This window comes from Podarcis gaigeae (assembly GCF_964106915.1).
Source record: "Podarcis gaigeae genome assembly, chromosome: Z".
Lineage (NCBI taxonomy): Eukaryota > Metazoa > Chordata > Lepidosauria > Squamata > Lacertidae > Podarcis > Podarcis gaigeae.
Window position 1 is genome coordinate 3,858,057 of NC_139691.1, and position 16,966 is coordinate 3,875,022.

General features: G+C 45.9%; 1 protein-coding gene across 1 annotated transcript in view; it reads left to right on the forward strand.

Annotated features, from left to right (window-relative positions):
• The first annotated feature begins 3,919 nt into the window (after positions 1-3,919).
• URM1 (ubiquitin related modifier 1) overlaps positions 3,920-16,966 on the forward strand; it is a 33,318-nt gene continuing 20,271 nt past the window's right edge. Inside the window, exons 1-2 of the mRNA XM_083721915.1 lie at positions 3,920-4,025; positions 9,202-9,272. Coding sequence (XP_083578041.1) covers positions 3,991-4,025; positions 9,202-9,272 — 106 coding nt within the window. The 5' untranslated portion in view covers positions 3,920-3,990. The remainder of the gene's footprint in view (positions 4,026-9,201; positions 9,273-16,966) is intronic.

Below are 16,966 nucleotides of genomic sequence, written 5' to 3' on the forward strand. Positions count from 1 at the left end.
GAGCGGCCTGCTTCCTGGCGAAGGGGAACCTCCAAGTGGCCTCTGGTTCATCTATAAAAGGGGAGGGGATGGATGGCAAGCTGCTTTGAGTATCACTTTCAGCCATTCTGAAGGTTAAATGCCTGTTTAGAGCCCCCTATTGAAGGGCGGAGGTGGGGTTTCTCGCATTGTTTGAACACCCTCCAAGCTTTGTTTAGCTGCTTTCAAGGAGCCTGTGAATTGGGGGGTGGGGGAAAGCGCAGCATCCACTCCCCTAGCGGCTCCCCCTGGGCTCGAATAGAAGGGCCTCATCCCGGCAGGAGAGGCTGGCTGTTTCCTGTGAGGCCTCAGTAGGCTGGGGCTGCCCTGCTTTCTTTGAGCAGCAGTTTAACCCAAGCTCAGAGGCCGGCCTCCACCTCACTGATCTCTGCTTGACACCCAATTACCACATGAATGAGACAGAAAAAGGTTTTAACTCCCCCTGACCTTCCTTCCCCCTCCCCCTCCCCGCCATATCATTTCTCCCTCCCATCCCCCTACCCCCAGACCCCTTTTCTCTGATGCAGAAGGGAGTTCAACACAGAGACTGGGAGAAACCAAACAAAAGCCCCAGAGCCAGGAACCCTTCATTGTCATGGCCTGCAACAGCGGCTCCAAGCGCTCTCGTCTGTTATTCAAAGGCTTCGAAGTTCGACTTGCTGCTGGCTGTTTGAGGGTTCCTCATAATGCTTCATTGAGAAATAACCGGCTCCTTTCGCAGGCGGAAAAACGTGGTCCATCAGCGTGGCCTGCTAAGTCACGCTGCATGAAATGTCACTGTCCTCCCTCTCTTAATTAAAAATGAAATATACGCCACTGTTATATTTGTTGCAGGTCATCTGCTGGAAATAACGGTGTTGGGTTAAAGGGGAGCCTAAACGCAACACAGTGCAGGGTCAGGCCCTAGCAGTGGGGCACTAGGTGGGGGTGCAAAGAACAGGCGCCCTGTGAGTTTCTACCAACAAAAATAGGGTCATAGAGTCATAGTCAAATAATTGTATAGTTGGAAGGGACCCCATCTAGGCCAACCGCCTACAATGCAGGAATTCATATACAGTGGTACCTCGGGTTACAGACACTTCAGGTTACAGACACTTCAGGTTACAGACTCCGCTAACCCAGAAATATTACCTTGGATTAAGAACTTTGCTTCAGGATGAGAACAGTGCGGCGGCAGCAGGAGGCCCCATTAGCTAAAGTGGTGCTTCAGGTTAAGAACAGTTTCAGGTTAAGAACTGACCTCCTGAACAAATTAAGTTCTTAACCCCAGGTACCACTGTACAATATTCCTGACCAGCATTCTTCCATGCCAAGCAGTGCTGACGGCTTTGCCATTCTATGTTGCATTCCTGTGTTTGGCAGTGGCCTTTGTGGCACTGCTTTCGGAAACGGAGTGCAACTGTCGGAGAACATTTCATCTCAAATTGGATATTGTTCCAAAAGTTGGGTATCCCCCTCTCTCTGCCAAGGGTAGCAAGAGTCCATGGACGCATCAGGCACTCGTGCAGGGTCTGCGTTCCTTTGGAGGACTGAGACATGGCAGAGACTGTCGCAGCTTTGAGAAATATGGTTTATTCACCTATTTGCACCTTCAGTCTGCATGGAGGGGGTCCAGATCATGGGTAGGCAAACTAAGACCCGGGGGCCAGATCCGGCCCAATTGCCTTCTAAATCCGGCCTGCTCCAGGAATCAGCGTGTTTTTACATGAGTAGAATGTGTTCTTTTATTTAAATGCTTCCATCTGCAGTACTGAAGGGTAGAAACAACAATGTACCATACAGTGAACACTTATATACCCTTGTGAAGCAGAGAATGTAGAAATGGTGAGGACTTTTTTTTGTATTGTTCCTTTTACTGTGATATCCACTGTCAATTTATTAATCCAATTTTACAAAGTATACCAGGAAGATCTGAAGTGTTTTATACTGATTACCTCTTTGCTGACCAGTTTCCTGAGATTACTGCCAAGGCAGTTCATTTTTGTGTGGCAGCAATAGCTTGTTGGCACAGGATCTTAATTTTAAATTTATCAGCACTTTATGGCGCTTTTTATCCTTTTAGTATATAATTTTATATTTTTCACTGTTTTATATTCTACATTGTTTTTTATTTTATATTTAATATTGTATTTAATTGTACATTATATTGTCTTTTATGTATGCATGATACTGCATTATATTGTGTCTTTTTTGTATTCTGTTTTCTTCCTACCTTCTGACTGGTCCTTGACCGAACCAAATATACTAGTACTACTATGCAATGCTCAAATAGATACAATAGAAACACAGGGTTGTTCTCTGAGCTCATTCAACACCTGCAAAGTGGGAGAGAAAGTCTCCATCTCAAACCCCCAAAAGATACCTTCCACATTTCTTGCACTCCCAACTCAGTCAGCCTCAAACAGCATAGCCAATGAACACCTAGGAATTTGGGAGCTGCTCTTCAGCAACATCTGTAAGCTCACAAATTCCAATTCCCCAACCTATATTTTTTCAAAGCTTTTAATACAGTGGTGCCACACCATACTGGTGTGGCAGGAGAGGATGGCAAGTGTGGCGGGAAGATTCAAGGACAATCAAAAAAACATGTAAACATTACTGTGTAGTGTAGTGTAGTGTAGTGTAGTGTAGTGTAGTGTAGTGTAGTGTAGTGTAGTAAAGTAAATAAGAAAGATCGGAAAAGAGAAAGGCTTGGGGTGATGAGTTTTTCTCAAATTAGACCTAATATAAATGATATTGTCCAACAAAAGCAATCCCATACCTCTCTTTCAGTTTGTAGACATACATAAGGTACACATAGGAGGTTCGTTTATAATTACATTTTGGGAATGATTCATATTCCTATGTAGTTGCCTTGTTTTTTTAATTTCTGGGTGTCCCCATTATCATATTATAAAGCAGTTGTGCTCCATGTTACAAATCAAGCCCTGCTTGGTTTTGTTTGTTTGTTTTCCAATGTATTTCTTATCAATAAAAAAATTGGTGTGGCACAAAAAAATTGTATTCCAAAAGTGTGGCCCATAGAAAAATGTCCCAGAACCACTGCTTTAATATGTAACAGGCAGCTGAGAAGGTGCAGGCTAGGGGGTTGAATTATGGTGCTGGAGGAGACTCTTGAGAGTCCCATGGACTCTGAGAAGATCAAACCTATCCATTCTACCGGAAATAAGCCCTGAGTGCTCACTGGAAGGACAGATCGTGAAGCTGAGACTCCAATACTTTGGCCACCTCATGAGAAGAGAAGACTCCCTGGAAAAGACCCTGATGCTGGGAAAGATGGAGGGCACAAGGAGAAGGGGACGACAGAGGACGAGATGGTGGGACAGTGTTCTCAAAGCTACCAGCATGAGTTTGACCAAACTGCAGGAGGCAGTGGAAGACAGGAGTGCCTGGCGTGCTCTGGTCCATGGGGTCATGAAGAGTCTGACACGAATAAACAACAACAAGGTGGTTGTGGGAAGAATGAGAACTTCCAGACTTTTAGAAGACATCTGAAGGCAGCCCTGTTTAGGGAAGCTTTTAATGTTTGATGCATTACTGTATTTTAATATTTTGTTGGAAGCTGCCCGGAGTGGCTGGGGAATAAATAAATATATTATTATTATTATTATTATTATTATTATTATTATTATTATTATTATTATTATTATTATTATTATGTGTTTGCAGCCATGATTTCCAGGGTATAGAAACTGCGGGACCTAAAACTGATCAGCAAGTCTGATACTTCTCAGTTACGGCTGGCAACTTTTTCGGACACCCTGGCTACCAGCCACAGCAGGCAACACTAATCTGGCCGGGACATCCCCGCGGTCCCAATCAGGGCAGAAGGCGGCTGCTCCCAGCCTTTTCAAAACGGGCGGGCGGGGCCAGGCCTCTTCCGGCGCGCCGTTGCTCGGCAACCTCCGCCGCCCACGGAAGCAGACGCGGCTTCGCGCTTCCGCTGCGGGCAACGCCGTTCCCTCACAAAAGATGGCGGCGCCCTTGTCTCTTCAGCTGGAGTTCGGGTAAGGAAGGCGCCATCGGGGCGGCGGAGGGTTTCCTTGCCGAGATCCCGCGTGGGGAGCTCAGCCGGTGAAGGGGGTGCTTGGTCTGGGGGTGGAGGGTCTGGGTTTGGGGTGAGAGTGTTCTTTTTGGGCGGGTGGAGGGAAACGGGGGCGCCATTGTTTCCCATTTGGTTTCTAAAGCTTCCTTTCTTCGCCCTCACAGGCTACTCTTCTCCCCATAGGAATCTTTCTTTCCCTACCTCGCCCCGCCCCCCACGCCCCGCACTCCCCAACAGCAGGGACTCAGGACAGTCGCTTGTCCCCGCCTCCCACAGCAATGCAGGAATCGCATCTAAACACAGGGATCACACAAGGACTCCTCTCAACAAGGGGAGGTGACAAATCATGGCTTTTAGCTTAGGAAAAAGGAAGCCAACAGGGAACACAGGGGAGGGGCGCAAAGTTATGCACGGTGCGGAGAAAGTGGAGAGGCATACACTTTCCTCCCTCATAAATACATACAATATCTTCTCATTATTTGTTTAAAAGCACCATAGATTAAAAGAGGGTGCTGTGTGTGTGTATACTTCTTGATTCCCAGTGGTTTGTGGGGGTGGAGTTCATACTGGGGCAACCTGGTGGTGATGGGGACTAAGAATGGGGTGCCTAGAGACTTAACAGGCAAGGTAGATTTCCTCCAATCAACTTAAAGTTACTTGTGGACTTTAAAAGGGTTGGGAGGCAGAGAACTGAAAATGAGACTGACTGTCATTGGTGCTTGTGACTATGCCAAGGTGGCAGATTCACAGGTTTCATGAGAAGGAAAGCTTGCATGAAGATAGCCCTGTCCAGTTTTGGCCCACAAATGAGGCTTCCTATTCTAGGAGTGAAGTGAAGTGGGTAAGAATTTGGTTATACTAAAGAAAGGTATATAAATAATAAAATTTGTGTCAGATTAAAGGAACTTGATTAAGAGAAAGGAAACTACAGGGCATCATATACCAGTATTGTGTCATTTAACTGTTCTCTGTACATTCAAAGAGTTGTTCCTTAAACTCCCCCTCCCCACAAAGAATCCCATTTTCTTTTAAAGTCAACGCTGGTATGTGTGAAGTAACAATAAAGAATGATTTTGAGCATATGCAGAATGGCCATTTTCTCAGTAGGCATAGGCAGAACCAGTTCCTACATACGTGCCTTTAGTGTTTCAGGATAGAATACGGTTGGGGACCTTGCAGCCCAGTGGTCTAATTAGGGAGGCCAAATGGCAAGGTCCTATCAGCCAAGTCATTCTCACCTCCCACATACTTAATGTTAGGTGTGGGGCAGGTAAAGTAAACAGGAGGTTGCAGGCACCACCAATCAGTTGACTGCTGGGTCATGAGGAGCCCTTTTCAGAGCACTAGCTTGCAGTGGAAGGTATGAGTTCCAACACCTTTTGTTTTAGAATTGCAGAAATTTAGCACCTGAAGGAACATAGTCTGCCACTATCCTTTAAATCATGTTGCTAACCTGTAGCCCCCCAGGTTTTTCTGGACTTCAATCTCCCATCAGCTGCTGCCAGCACAGCCAGTGGCCTGGAATGATGAGAGGTGTAGGGTAGCAAAATTTAGAGCAGTGTTTCCCAAACTTGGGACTCCAGCTGTTTTTGGACTACAACTCCCATCATCCCTTGCCAGCAAGACCAGTGGTCAGAGATGATGAGAACTGTAGTCCCAAAGCAGCTGGAGATCCAAGTTTGGAAAATACTGATCTAGAGGGTCACATGTTAGCCTCTCCTGATTTTAATGGTTCATCAGGTTTGACCCACGTATGGGATGGCTGTGTATTCCTGCATTGCAGGGGGTTGAACTAGATGGTCCTCAGTGTCCCTTCCAATTCTATGTCTATGATTCTATTTGTTGAATAAAGAGCTAGACATTTTAAGGACCACAAAATAATTACATTGTAAACAACCCTGTGATCCTCAGACGAAGGACGGCAAAGAAAATGAATGAATGAATGAATGAATGAATGCACAAAGTGGTATAAAACAATATTACGTCATTAGTGCCATGTAGGTGGCTCAGTCTTGAATGTATTTCCTTTCTCGGTAATGTTGAAAGGGAGATAAAAATCCAGCTAGGCATCAGACATCAAGGTGCTTGATGTTTAGTTTTCAAATGCTGCTTTCTGCATTGAATAGTCTGAAGTCATTCTGTAGTTAAGTGTTTATTATAAGGTCCATGAAAAATAGGTCTCAGCGGAAAGTGATGAATGAGTCTGTCAAGCCGTCTTCCTTGCCCTGGTGCTACAAATGTTGTAATCCAACTAACTCCTAGTATTCCTGACCATTGGCCATGTTGACCAGGGCTGATGAGTTGTAGTCCAAAGCATTTGGAGATCACCAGACTGAGGACATTTGCTGTAAAAGTTTACAAAAAGGCACTCTTGTTAAAGAGGGGGTTTGAACATCACTTAGCCTGGCGTGCTCTGGTCCATGGGGTCACGAAGAGTCAGACACGACTAAACAACAACAATAGCAAAACATACATGTGAAGTACAGGACTCCTTCCAGAATGGGAATAGACTGGATTGCAACTTTTGACTATATATGTAATCAAGAAAAGAAGGGAATCAAGCATGCAACATTGGCATCAAACAAAAGGGAAGCAACACAACTATGAAAAAGAGAAATGCCAGTATCTCTAGTCCCTAAAAGTTTTTGCTACAGTGAATATGTTGAGTTTTTGAAATATCACAGGTATAGAAATGAAACAAATGATCCTTCTTTAAACAAACAAGCCCACCTGTGACTTTGCAAATGTTTCCCTCAGTATCTGATGGTGTCCCCTCTCTCCTGCAGTTGGCTATAACTGTCTCTGTCTAGTGGTAGTGCATTAACTAGAATGGTGCGTCTTGATGGGGAAAAACCGGGGGAAATTGCATTCTCAGTGAGCTAGGATATGAATTCACACTTATAAGAACCAAACCTGCTATGATAATGTAGATGAAGTGCCTTAGATACTGTTTACATATGTTAATTTCCAGAGGGGCTGCCGTGTTTTTCATAACAAAAAGAGCAAAAGGGTTTGTAGCACATTGAAGGCTGACAAATTTATTATGGCATAAATGTTTGTGGACTGCAATGGAGAAAGCTGTGGCCCTCCCAGTTGTTGCTGGACTCCCAGCTCCTATCAGCCACATCCAGCATGGTCAGTGGTCGGGGATGATGAGAGTTGTGTGTCCAGCAGCATCTGGAGGACCTTAGGGTCCACATCCCTGATTTACATCCTAGAGGGGTACAGTATTAAACTTAAATTCAGCCTTCACCAACAAATGCTTTGGTTCAGAACTTCCATTGTGCTGCCTGGAGCCACTTACAGTCCAGAGCATCTGGAGAACATTAGGCTGGTGGAAGCTACTTCTGAAGAGATTTTAAGATGTGCCCCATTTTACTATGTAAACGTGTGGAGAACATTTAGTTGAAAGTATATAAACATTCTAAGTAAACTCCCCATCAGTTCTAGTAGATACCTTTCTCCAAACCTTGAAGGGTTTCTTCGACTTAAATAAATAATGTCCTTTCTCCATGCTCGCACCATCTAGTACATCGTTTTGAGATAACTACTTCGCCCATGCTAGCCACTGTAGAACTGATTTCCAGAAAAGCAGTGTTTATTTGGTCCCCCCCCCTTTTCTTGGAAGTGCCTAAAAGAGTGCTCTATGTGTTCACATTGCAGCTGAGTTCTCCCCCCAGCTAGTATGCTACAGAAGGACCTTATCTCCCATCCCAGTATCTGCGATTAACACAAAGTGTGAGCTTGTTTTCACAGCAAGCAGAAAGATGCCTCTTTCCTATCATTGGTAGGGATTGTCCTCGCTCATGAATCTCCAGATTTGTCTAACATTAATAACTGCTACTTCAGTTTTCAGTTAACCCTTTTTCTTTTTTGTTGAGCCTAGATAGCACTAACAGAGCAATCCTTGGGGAGTGTGGCTTTGTATAAGTAATAGCATTGCAGTGAGCATTACAAAGGCACTGTTGTGCTGTTCCATAGTACAGCCAAAAATCTCCCTCCACGTAACTAGATTTAAAGGGACTGGGTCTAATGCTAATATTTCACCGTAAGTATTTTGACAATTCCTTTTCCATATCTCTCTGTTAACGTGGCAATCATGAAGCATGTGGATGCCAAGAAGCCAGTACCAATTAACTGCTGGAGTAGATTTTGATGATGGCTCATTCCCTCATGGCTCCATGGTTAGATGTTGCCTGCTCTCCATCAATCTCAGCTGTGTGTCTTAAGTAGTATTGCTGTGCACCAGCCTTTCCCAACCTGGTGTCCTCTAGCTCTTGTTGGACTACGACTCATCATCAGTTCTAGCCAGCATGGCCAAGGTCAAGTATGATGGAAGTTATAGTTGAGCAACACCTGGAGGGTGCCAGGTTGGTATGTGCTTTTCTGGAACTAAGTGAGGTTTTTCCTTGAGCAGGTATATATAGAATTGATGATGGTTCAGGCCTGTGCTGAACAGATTCCTCAATTGAAACTTTCTCAATATGTTTCTTCTCGTCCTTCAGAAATGCTAGAAGATGCTTTATTTACATTGTAGTTCTCTCTCCTGTGCCTCTTTCCCTAATACATCCTCTTCCCCTTATATATGTATTTTTCTTTTAATACTGATGTGGATTGGTTTTCAATGGGGCTATTAGATAAGTTGCAGAGCCAACTCTACTGGTAGGCAAAGTGAGGCAGCCAACCTGGATGGCAAATGGGGCAGCAGCTACAGAACAGTGGTGGCAGCCTCCTGCAGTTGATCTTTCTGAACCCCCTTAAGAAGACAGAGCTCAGTTTATCACACACCCTGCCATGTGCCCCCTAGGCTGCCCCTTCTCCCCTCTGTTAAGAAGGAAGGAGGACAACCATTGAGGAATAAGATTCAGTTGCCAATTGAGTAGGCTTCTCTGTGTGAAATGAGAGGGTGTAGGTTGCATCTTGTCCTTTTCCTCAGGCATCAAATTGTCTTGGATCAACCCTGTATGCTAAGTCAATGAGTTAATTTATTGCATTTGCACATGAAGTAATGCACATGAAGTGAGGGGAAACACCTTAGTTTGTTTTTAATTATGCATGCACTATAAAAGGCTGGTGCCTCTATGATGTTTGTCTTTCAGAATGTTGCTGATTATGTGTTTCTTGTCTTAAATTTTCAGAGGTGGAGCAGAGCTCTTGTTTGATGGGATAAGAAAACATCAGGTGACTCTGCCCAGCCAGAAAAAACCTTGTGAGTATTTTGACTGTTCTGTCTTCTTCTGGCCCAGACTTGGTTCTTATTGATGGACCAAGATGAAAATGAAAACCTGTTCTATTTGTGAAGCTTTTAAACTCGAGGTCCAATGGCACATGGGAATCTGCCTTATGGTAGATCAGACTATTTGTCCACTTCCTAGGCTTGATGTCTCCTTGATTTTGGGCAGAGAAAGCCCTCTCCAGTTGCCTGCAACTCAACATTGCTGTGATGTCAGTGGGTGATGCATTTTGAAGCCCTGATTGCTGGAACTTCAAAGCACAGCATGGTTTGTTTGAAACAGTTCCATTCTGTTATTTGAATCTCCAAAAACCAGAGGTTCAAGTAGCAGCGCTGGGAGGGAAAAGGAGTATCCATGCCTTGGAAACAGCTTCTCTTTCATGGAGCAAGAAGTGATGATGGATGATGGGAGCATGTTAAGGAACAATTGGGAGCTCCTTTCAAGCCATTATTTGCTTCACATCGGACATTTTTTATGTCGAGTGTAGGGTGGTGGGCATGATTTACCCAAAACAGCCTCATGGGCCAAATGGGGAGGTCTGGCAGGCCAAGTTTGGCCTGGAGGTTCCACACCCCTGCTTTAACTGCAGGAGCCAAGGACCTTCTTCAGGGAAATCAGGTGCTCAGCTGCTGCTTCATTGATCCAGGTGGCTTCTGGTCCCTATTCATGCATGTTTCTGGGCAAGGATATAGTGAAGTGCTTTTGGTCTGCAAAATGAAGGCTATTGCAAAGAACAAAGGGTGACTTCTCACACCAACCCCTGGGATTAGACAACTTTCTAGAGGTTAGCTCTATCAGTCACTATTGCCTATTATAATAGGGCTTCCCAATACAGAGGCAGTATTCCTCTGAAACACCAGCTGTAGGGGACTGAAGGCAGGAAGTGCCATGGTCACATCATGCCCTGTTTGTGAGGCTCTCAGAGATATTTAGTTGGCTGCTCTTAGAAACAGGCAGTGTTTGTTCTGACTCACCCAGCTAGTTCTGCTGCTCATCTGTAGGGGGATGGTGGTACCCTGAAATTCAGGTCCCAGAGAACAGTCTGAAGGCATGTGATGTATGCAACCTCTCTGCAACTAAGCCTAATCTGAGTCTAATCTGCACTTGGATGGGAGGAGGCTTAGGGATCCCCACCTTGTGTTCCACAATGAAAGAAATGCAGCAATAAATCATTGCATATGGGAGAAGATGAGAAATGAGATGCTGATGCTGCCCCCTATACCTTTGCAGTAATGTGTAAACAATAGGACATCAAGAAGAAACTTGACACAACCAGGGTATGCTAGGGTCATGTAACAGCCATGTAAGGTAGGTTAGGCAGAGAAGTGGTGACTGGTCCAGGATCTCCTGTTTCTACTCATTCCTGTGTAGTGGGATTCCTGACTCAAGGAACAAGTGAATGGCAGAAGCAATCCATCACTGTGCTTCCCATTTGCAGCTGAGGATGTTTTTTGCCTTTACCAAGTTATGTGCTTTTGAATATGTGTGAGAATATCTGGTCACCTGCCACGGTCTTGGGAGTAAGAATTAGATTCAAACATCTAGGGTCATTCAGTGAAGCTGAGTGGTGAGAGCTTCAAGACAGACCAAGGGAAATACTGCTTTGCACATCCCATGGTCAAACTATGGAAATTGCTGCCACAGGTACGGGTTGCCAGCTTGAACTGGCCTGGATTACTGCAAACGCCTTATGGTTGCTGCATATTGCCTCTAGGGTCAGAAATGGTATATTTTTTAATATCAGTTCCTGGGGAGCAGTGATGGGAAATGGCCATCACACTTGTGTCCTGCTTTGCCAATGGAAAACAAAACTGGACTGGGCATGATTTCGGACTGATCCAGTGGGGCTGTTCTTACATTCTTAATGCAAACTTAAAACTCGTATTACTGTAAATTGTTTTAGTTTTAGAATTTAATCAAAATTTGATTGAAGCCTAAACTAAGGAGGTGCGAGCCTTTGACCAAAGTAACTCCCAGTCCCTAAAGCTGGCTCTGACAGATTCAGCAGGCACCTTCTGCTCCAGCTTTTAAACACCTTTCTGAAACTTTCCTTTGTGGATAATTAATACAACTTTCTGCAACAGTTACTCCAATCTCTGATTTTAACTTTATATAATTTTTTATTGTATGGTTTTACATTCAGTTGTTGTGAACTGCTTTAATTTTTTTTTTTTAATTGAATGGGGCACACAACTATTTGCTGTAAATAAATAAATAAGAATAAATCTTATGGGCATACTCAGCTGCCTCACACCAAGTCAGGCCACTGGTCTATCAAGCTCAGTCTTGCTGACTTCCGCTGCTGCCAGTTCTTGGACAGAAGCCTCGTCAAGTCCTGCTCCACAGTGGGATTTCTTAATTAGTGGAGCCATCTGATTGAACAACTTAAGTAGACGTGGGGAACCACATATTTACCTGCCCCAAACCTGACATCCTATATATTGGGCATATGGACATGGCTTGGAAAGGTGGCCTTTCAGGCCAAATTGGGACCCTGAATTGGGGCCCATGAGCCAAAGGTGTCTTCTCACCTCACCTTGCTCCTGGCTGAACTGAGGTTTTCATTAGTTAAGGCTGCAGTCCTATACACACTTACCCGGGAACTCTGTTTAAACATAGTGGGGCTTTCTCCTGAGTAAACTTCCACAGGATGTTTCCCAGTACCCACCCATCTGCCCTTTTTTGTTGGGACAAAATCCATACAACTGTCCAGAGACAGGGAGCACAAGGCAAGTGAAGGATGCTGGTCTGCTTCTGTGTAGTATTTTTGTAATCAATGTAGACTAATAGAATTGTAGAGTTAGAAGGGAGCTTGAGGATCATATATAGTCCAGTCCCTGCAATGAATCATGGCAATCTGTGAACTGAGATAGCTCTTTCCACTCTTACTTATTGACTTTTATTTTGTTCTCTTGACAAGCCCATTTTACTGTACCTCCTGTCCCATATGGTTGTTTTATTGCCATTGTATTGTTGATGGTTTCTCCATTTGTTGGAAACCCAACAAAAACGTCTTTAAAGGGGGATGCTGCTGCCCTAGCTCCTCTTCCTTGCTCCTGCATACCAGCTCAGGAAGGACAGGTGAATTGTCGTGGCTCAAGAAGGTGAGGCAGGCAGCAGTGCCCCCTTTGCAGGGGTGTCATTCTACCCTGCAGCGCCTACCTCTGATGCAGACAATTGCAGACAATGGAGAATAAACTGGAAGCCCTCAATCATGAAGGATAAAAATTCTATTTATTGGTGTCCTCCTGGATGTGAGTGCTGTGAACTCCACCAACACTCAGTAGTGAAGCGGGTCATTGTATGGCTGCAGCAACCAGAGATGTCGGAGCGACTGCCTCCTTCTCCTGTAGCCATACAGTGCAGCATTTGTCTGTCGTCAAAAGAAGCATCACTTTCTCCTCTGTGTGTCTGTGTCTAAACAACAATCCAGGAATAATTTTAACTCTTTCAATGGTGAGCTCTGATAGATGGCAGCTTCTAAGTCAGGCTTTGCTCTCCTTGTGACATCTATTTAGTCCCATGTGTGGGCTTGCTTAGCTGCTGCTGCTGCTGCTGCTGTAACATCTAAGTAGCTTATAAATGGTGATACCTGCAGGGTAACTTCAATGTCATGTCAACAGCTTTCCTCTACCCAGAGGGGTTATATGGCCCCAAAAGGAGCAGATGTCGAAACAGTGGGAGAGCAAAGAGGTCTCATGTCAGTGCAGGTAAATATGTTTGGGAAAATGACATTCTATCCAACTATATTCCTGGTTTGGAGGACCTGAAAGAGGCACTCCAGATCCCATCACAATCTTTCTCGCTAAAATAATTAACATAGAAGAAAACTTGGATATTTGCCCTCACTTGACAAATTCTCAAAGGGCTAAAAGGATGATAAGGCATAGCTATCTTAGCGATTTGCCAAGATGAGTCATGGACGAAATAAGGTCTTGCCAAGTTCTTCAAAAGAACTAGATAATGCTGAGATTCACCGCAGGTGGATGAATCTTATCCCAGCTTTTGAACTGCCATTATTAAAAAGTAGATCTGGAAAATTTCCATTTCTTGCCCAACACAAGAAATACCAAACGTTTACTTATGACTTTTAGTAAACCGGCCTTCCCATCTTGACTTAGGGAGATGAAAAACATCCTATGGTGGTCTCATTTTCTTCACCCGATAAGGGTTTTCAAAGATGAAACAGTGAGAAAGTTGGTCCCTGGCAGAAATCAAAGCAAATGCCGATAAGGGAAACTAAATTAAACAATAGAAACATTACGAGTCCAAAGGTGGAAGAGAAATCTGTGAGTTCAGAAATACAAGAACTGAAGAAGAGATTATTAAGTATAAAGTCTGAGATTTCAATTCAAAATATAAGGACACTAGAGCCTGGAACACAATATTTATATATGCCCAAACAGCTCTCCATCCTGAAGAAGGACATCGGTGCAACTCTCTGATCTCTTCCTAAGCGATAGCTATGAAGAGGAGGAGTCTGGCGACCCTGACATTCCTATTTTAATAACTCACAAAGAACCTCAGGTCACTGATAGACTCTTGAAACTAAGCAACCAGGTTATATCCGGACCTTTGCTTAACACTCCCAAAATCTACAAGGACGACCGTTCTTCCCTATTGCATTACTGGCAAGATAGGACTGGTGGAGTTCCTGAGCATGAAGCTGGCTCTTTGCTGGCTAGTGAACCCCATTTTACAGCATATGCCTTTTTAATACTCCCAAAGGTTCAGAAAGAGTTAATAGCCCCATGGCCATCCCATGAAGGAGGGAGGGATTGACAGCTAGCGGGCCACTGTGGGGCCGCCCTCCTTGCCTGGGGTGCGGCAGGATGGGCTACACCTATTGGGGATTTTGTCCTGCTGATTTTGTATCTCAACATTATACCTTTCTGATTCAGGAGACCTGGTTCAGGGACGACTTGTTAGTGAGGGGATATCACTCCTTTATAGAGGAGGCCAACACGGGGTTTGGGATCACCACCATTGAAGGGCGAGGGAGGTTTGGCGGTGGGGGTAGATATTATAGGTGAAGGGTTTTGAGATGTGGTGATGCCCAAACACCTTCCAATCTACACCCCATCCCGAGCAGGGATTACCCACCTCCGTCACTGGTGTTGTGCAATGCCAGGTCTATAGGCAATAAAACCACCACCATGTGATACTTTTTTATCTCTTTGGGGGTTGGCCTGGCTTGTGTGACGGAGACCAGGGTGCGTGAAGGGGGAGTAGTCGCCCTGTATGAGATAGCACCCCCGGGTTTCTCCGTCCTCCACCAGTCGCAGACTGTGGGTCGGGGGGGGGGAGGAGCAGTAGCGTTAATCCGGGAGGATTACTCTTTTAGTGCTCTGCCACCACCATCAGTCTCCAGCATTGAATGTGTTGGCCTAGTGTGGGGCACCAAGGAGAGCTTGGCTGTCTGGCTGGTGTACCGACCACCTAGCGCAGCAACAGCCACCCTGTCAGGCCTGTTGGATGTGGTGGCAGGCTGGGCCTTGGAGTTCCCTAACCTACTGGTTTTGGGGGATTTCAACGTCCATGCTGATGCCACCCCCTCCTCACGGGCTGTGGACGTGGTGTCTTCCATAGCTACATTTGGGCTCTTCCAGTTTGTTTTGGGTCCCACACAACAAGCAGGTCACACGCTGGATTTGATTTTTGGTGCGGGTATAGATGTGATCATGTCCTCACTTGTGGAAGTGCCATGGTTTGATCACTATGCTCTGAAAGCCAGGATACCTGCCTCCACCCCACTTGGGTGGTGAGCCTATTTGGGCTTGCCTGTGATGGATCCTGATGGATTTCGTCAGGGCTTGCGGGACCCTGCTCCCCCTGGTGGCTCACTAGATGAGCTTGTTGAGAACTGGAATAGCTGGTTCTTGGTGGCCATCAATGAGATCACACCTAAGCGCCCTCTGCGACCTTGCTGATACTGGGTCCCCTGGTTTACCGAGGAGCTCTGGAAAATGAAGCGGGACCTCAGATGGCTAGAGCAAGTATGGCGGTGTGCTCACGACGGAGCCTCAAGAACATCTTATAAGATGCTTATGAAAGCCTATGAGATGGCAGTGAAAGCCACAAAGAAGTTTTACTTCTCAGCTTCCATTGCATCCGCTAGCTCTCGCCCAGTGCAACTTTTTAGAATAATTAGGTCTCTAACAACCCTAGAGGAACAGCTAAATTTAAATACGAATTTGACCCGCAGCTGTGAGGCATTTGCGAGCTTTTTTGCGGAGAAAGTCTTGCTGCTCCGCCGTGACCTCCCTGCCAGTTTGGATACAGTAACAGAACTGGGGGGCCCTCAACTGTCCTCGGGTCTGGTATTGGACCACTTTGATTGGATACTCCCTGCTGATGTAGACAGATTCATCCGAGCTGGAAGGCCCACCACTTGCCCCCTTAACCCTGCCCGTCCTGGCTGATTAGAGCGTGTCCAGACAAGGTGCAGGCCCCCCTGGGTGAGATCATCAATCAGTCCCTTGGCACAGGGACTTTCCCAGGGGAGTTGAAGAAAGCAGTGGTGTGTCTGCTCTTAAAGAAAACATCTCTAGATCCTTTAGATCTATCCAATTACTGCCCGGTTTCGAATCTTCCGTACCTGGGTAAGGTAATTGAGAGAGCGGTTGCCAAACAGCTTGGTAGATTTCTGGATGAAACATCAGCTCTGGACCCATTTCAGTCCGGCTTCCGCCCTGGTTACGGGACTGAGACGGCTTTGGTCGCCCTGACAGATGATCTCTGTAGACAGCTGGATCGAGGTGCGTTGGGACTGTTGATTCTTTTAGATTTGTCAGCAGCCTTTGATATGGCCAATCATGAACTTTTGGACCACTGCCTTGCTGACGTAGGGATTCAGGGCATTCCGACAATGGTTGTGCTCCTTTATCTCAGGTTGGGGACAGAGGGTGGTGCTAGGGAGGGAGTTGTCACCACGACATTCCTTGGTGTGTGGAGTCCCGCAGGGCACAATCCTTGCCGCTATGGTTTTCAACATCTTTATGCACCCCCTTGCCCAGATCGTCCAGAGCTTTGGGCTGGGTTGTCATCAATATGCCGATTACACCCAGCTTAATCTGTTGATGGACGGCCGCCCTGACTCGGCCCCGGACACACTGACCAGATGCTTGGAAGCTGTGGCTGGGTGGCTGGGTGGGAGCCGGTTGAAGTTAAATCCTTTGAAGACAGAGGTCCTCTGGCTGGGTCAGGACAACATGGGGTTGGGGGGCCAACTCCCATTTCTTGCAGGGGCTCAATTAGTGCCAGCGCCTTCTATCAAGAGCTTGGGTGTAACCTTCAACGCCTCCCTTTCCATGGAGGCGCAGGTTGCAGCCACAGCAAAGGTGGTATTTTTCCATCTCCGCCGTATCAAGCCATTGGTCCCTTACCTGTTTTGCCCCGATCTGGCCACCATGATCCATGCGACAGTCACCTCCAGGCTTGATTATTGTAACTCGCTCTATGCGGGGCTGCCCTTGAAACCGACCCAGAAACTCCAGTGGGTGCAGAATGCCGTGGCGAGGCTCCTTATGGGGTCCTTGCCATGGGATCACATTCATCCAGTGCTTTACCAGCTGCACTGGGTCCCAGTGGAGTACAGGGTCAGGTTTAAGGTGCTAGTTTTGACCTTTAAAGCCCTATGCGGCCTAGGACCCTCATACCTACGGGACCG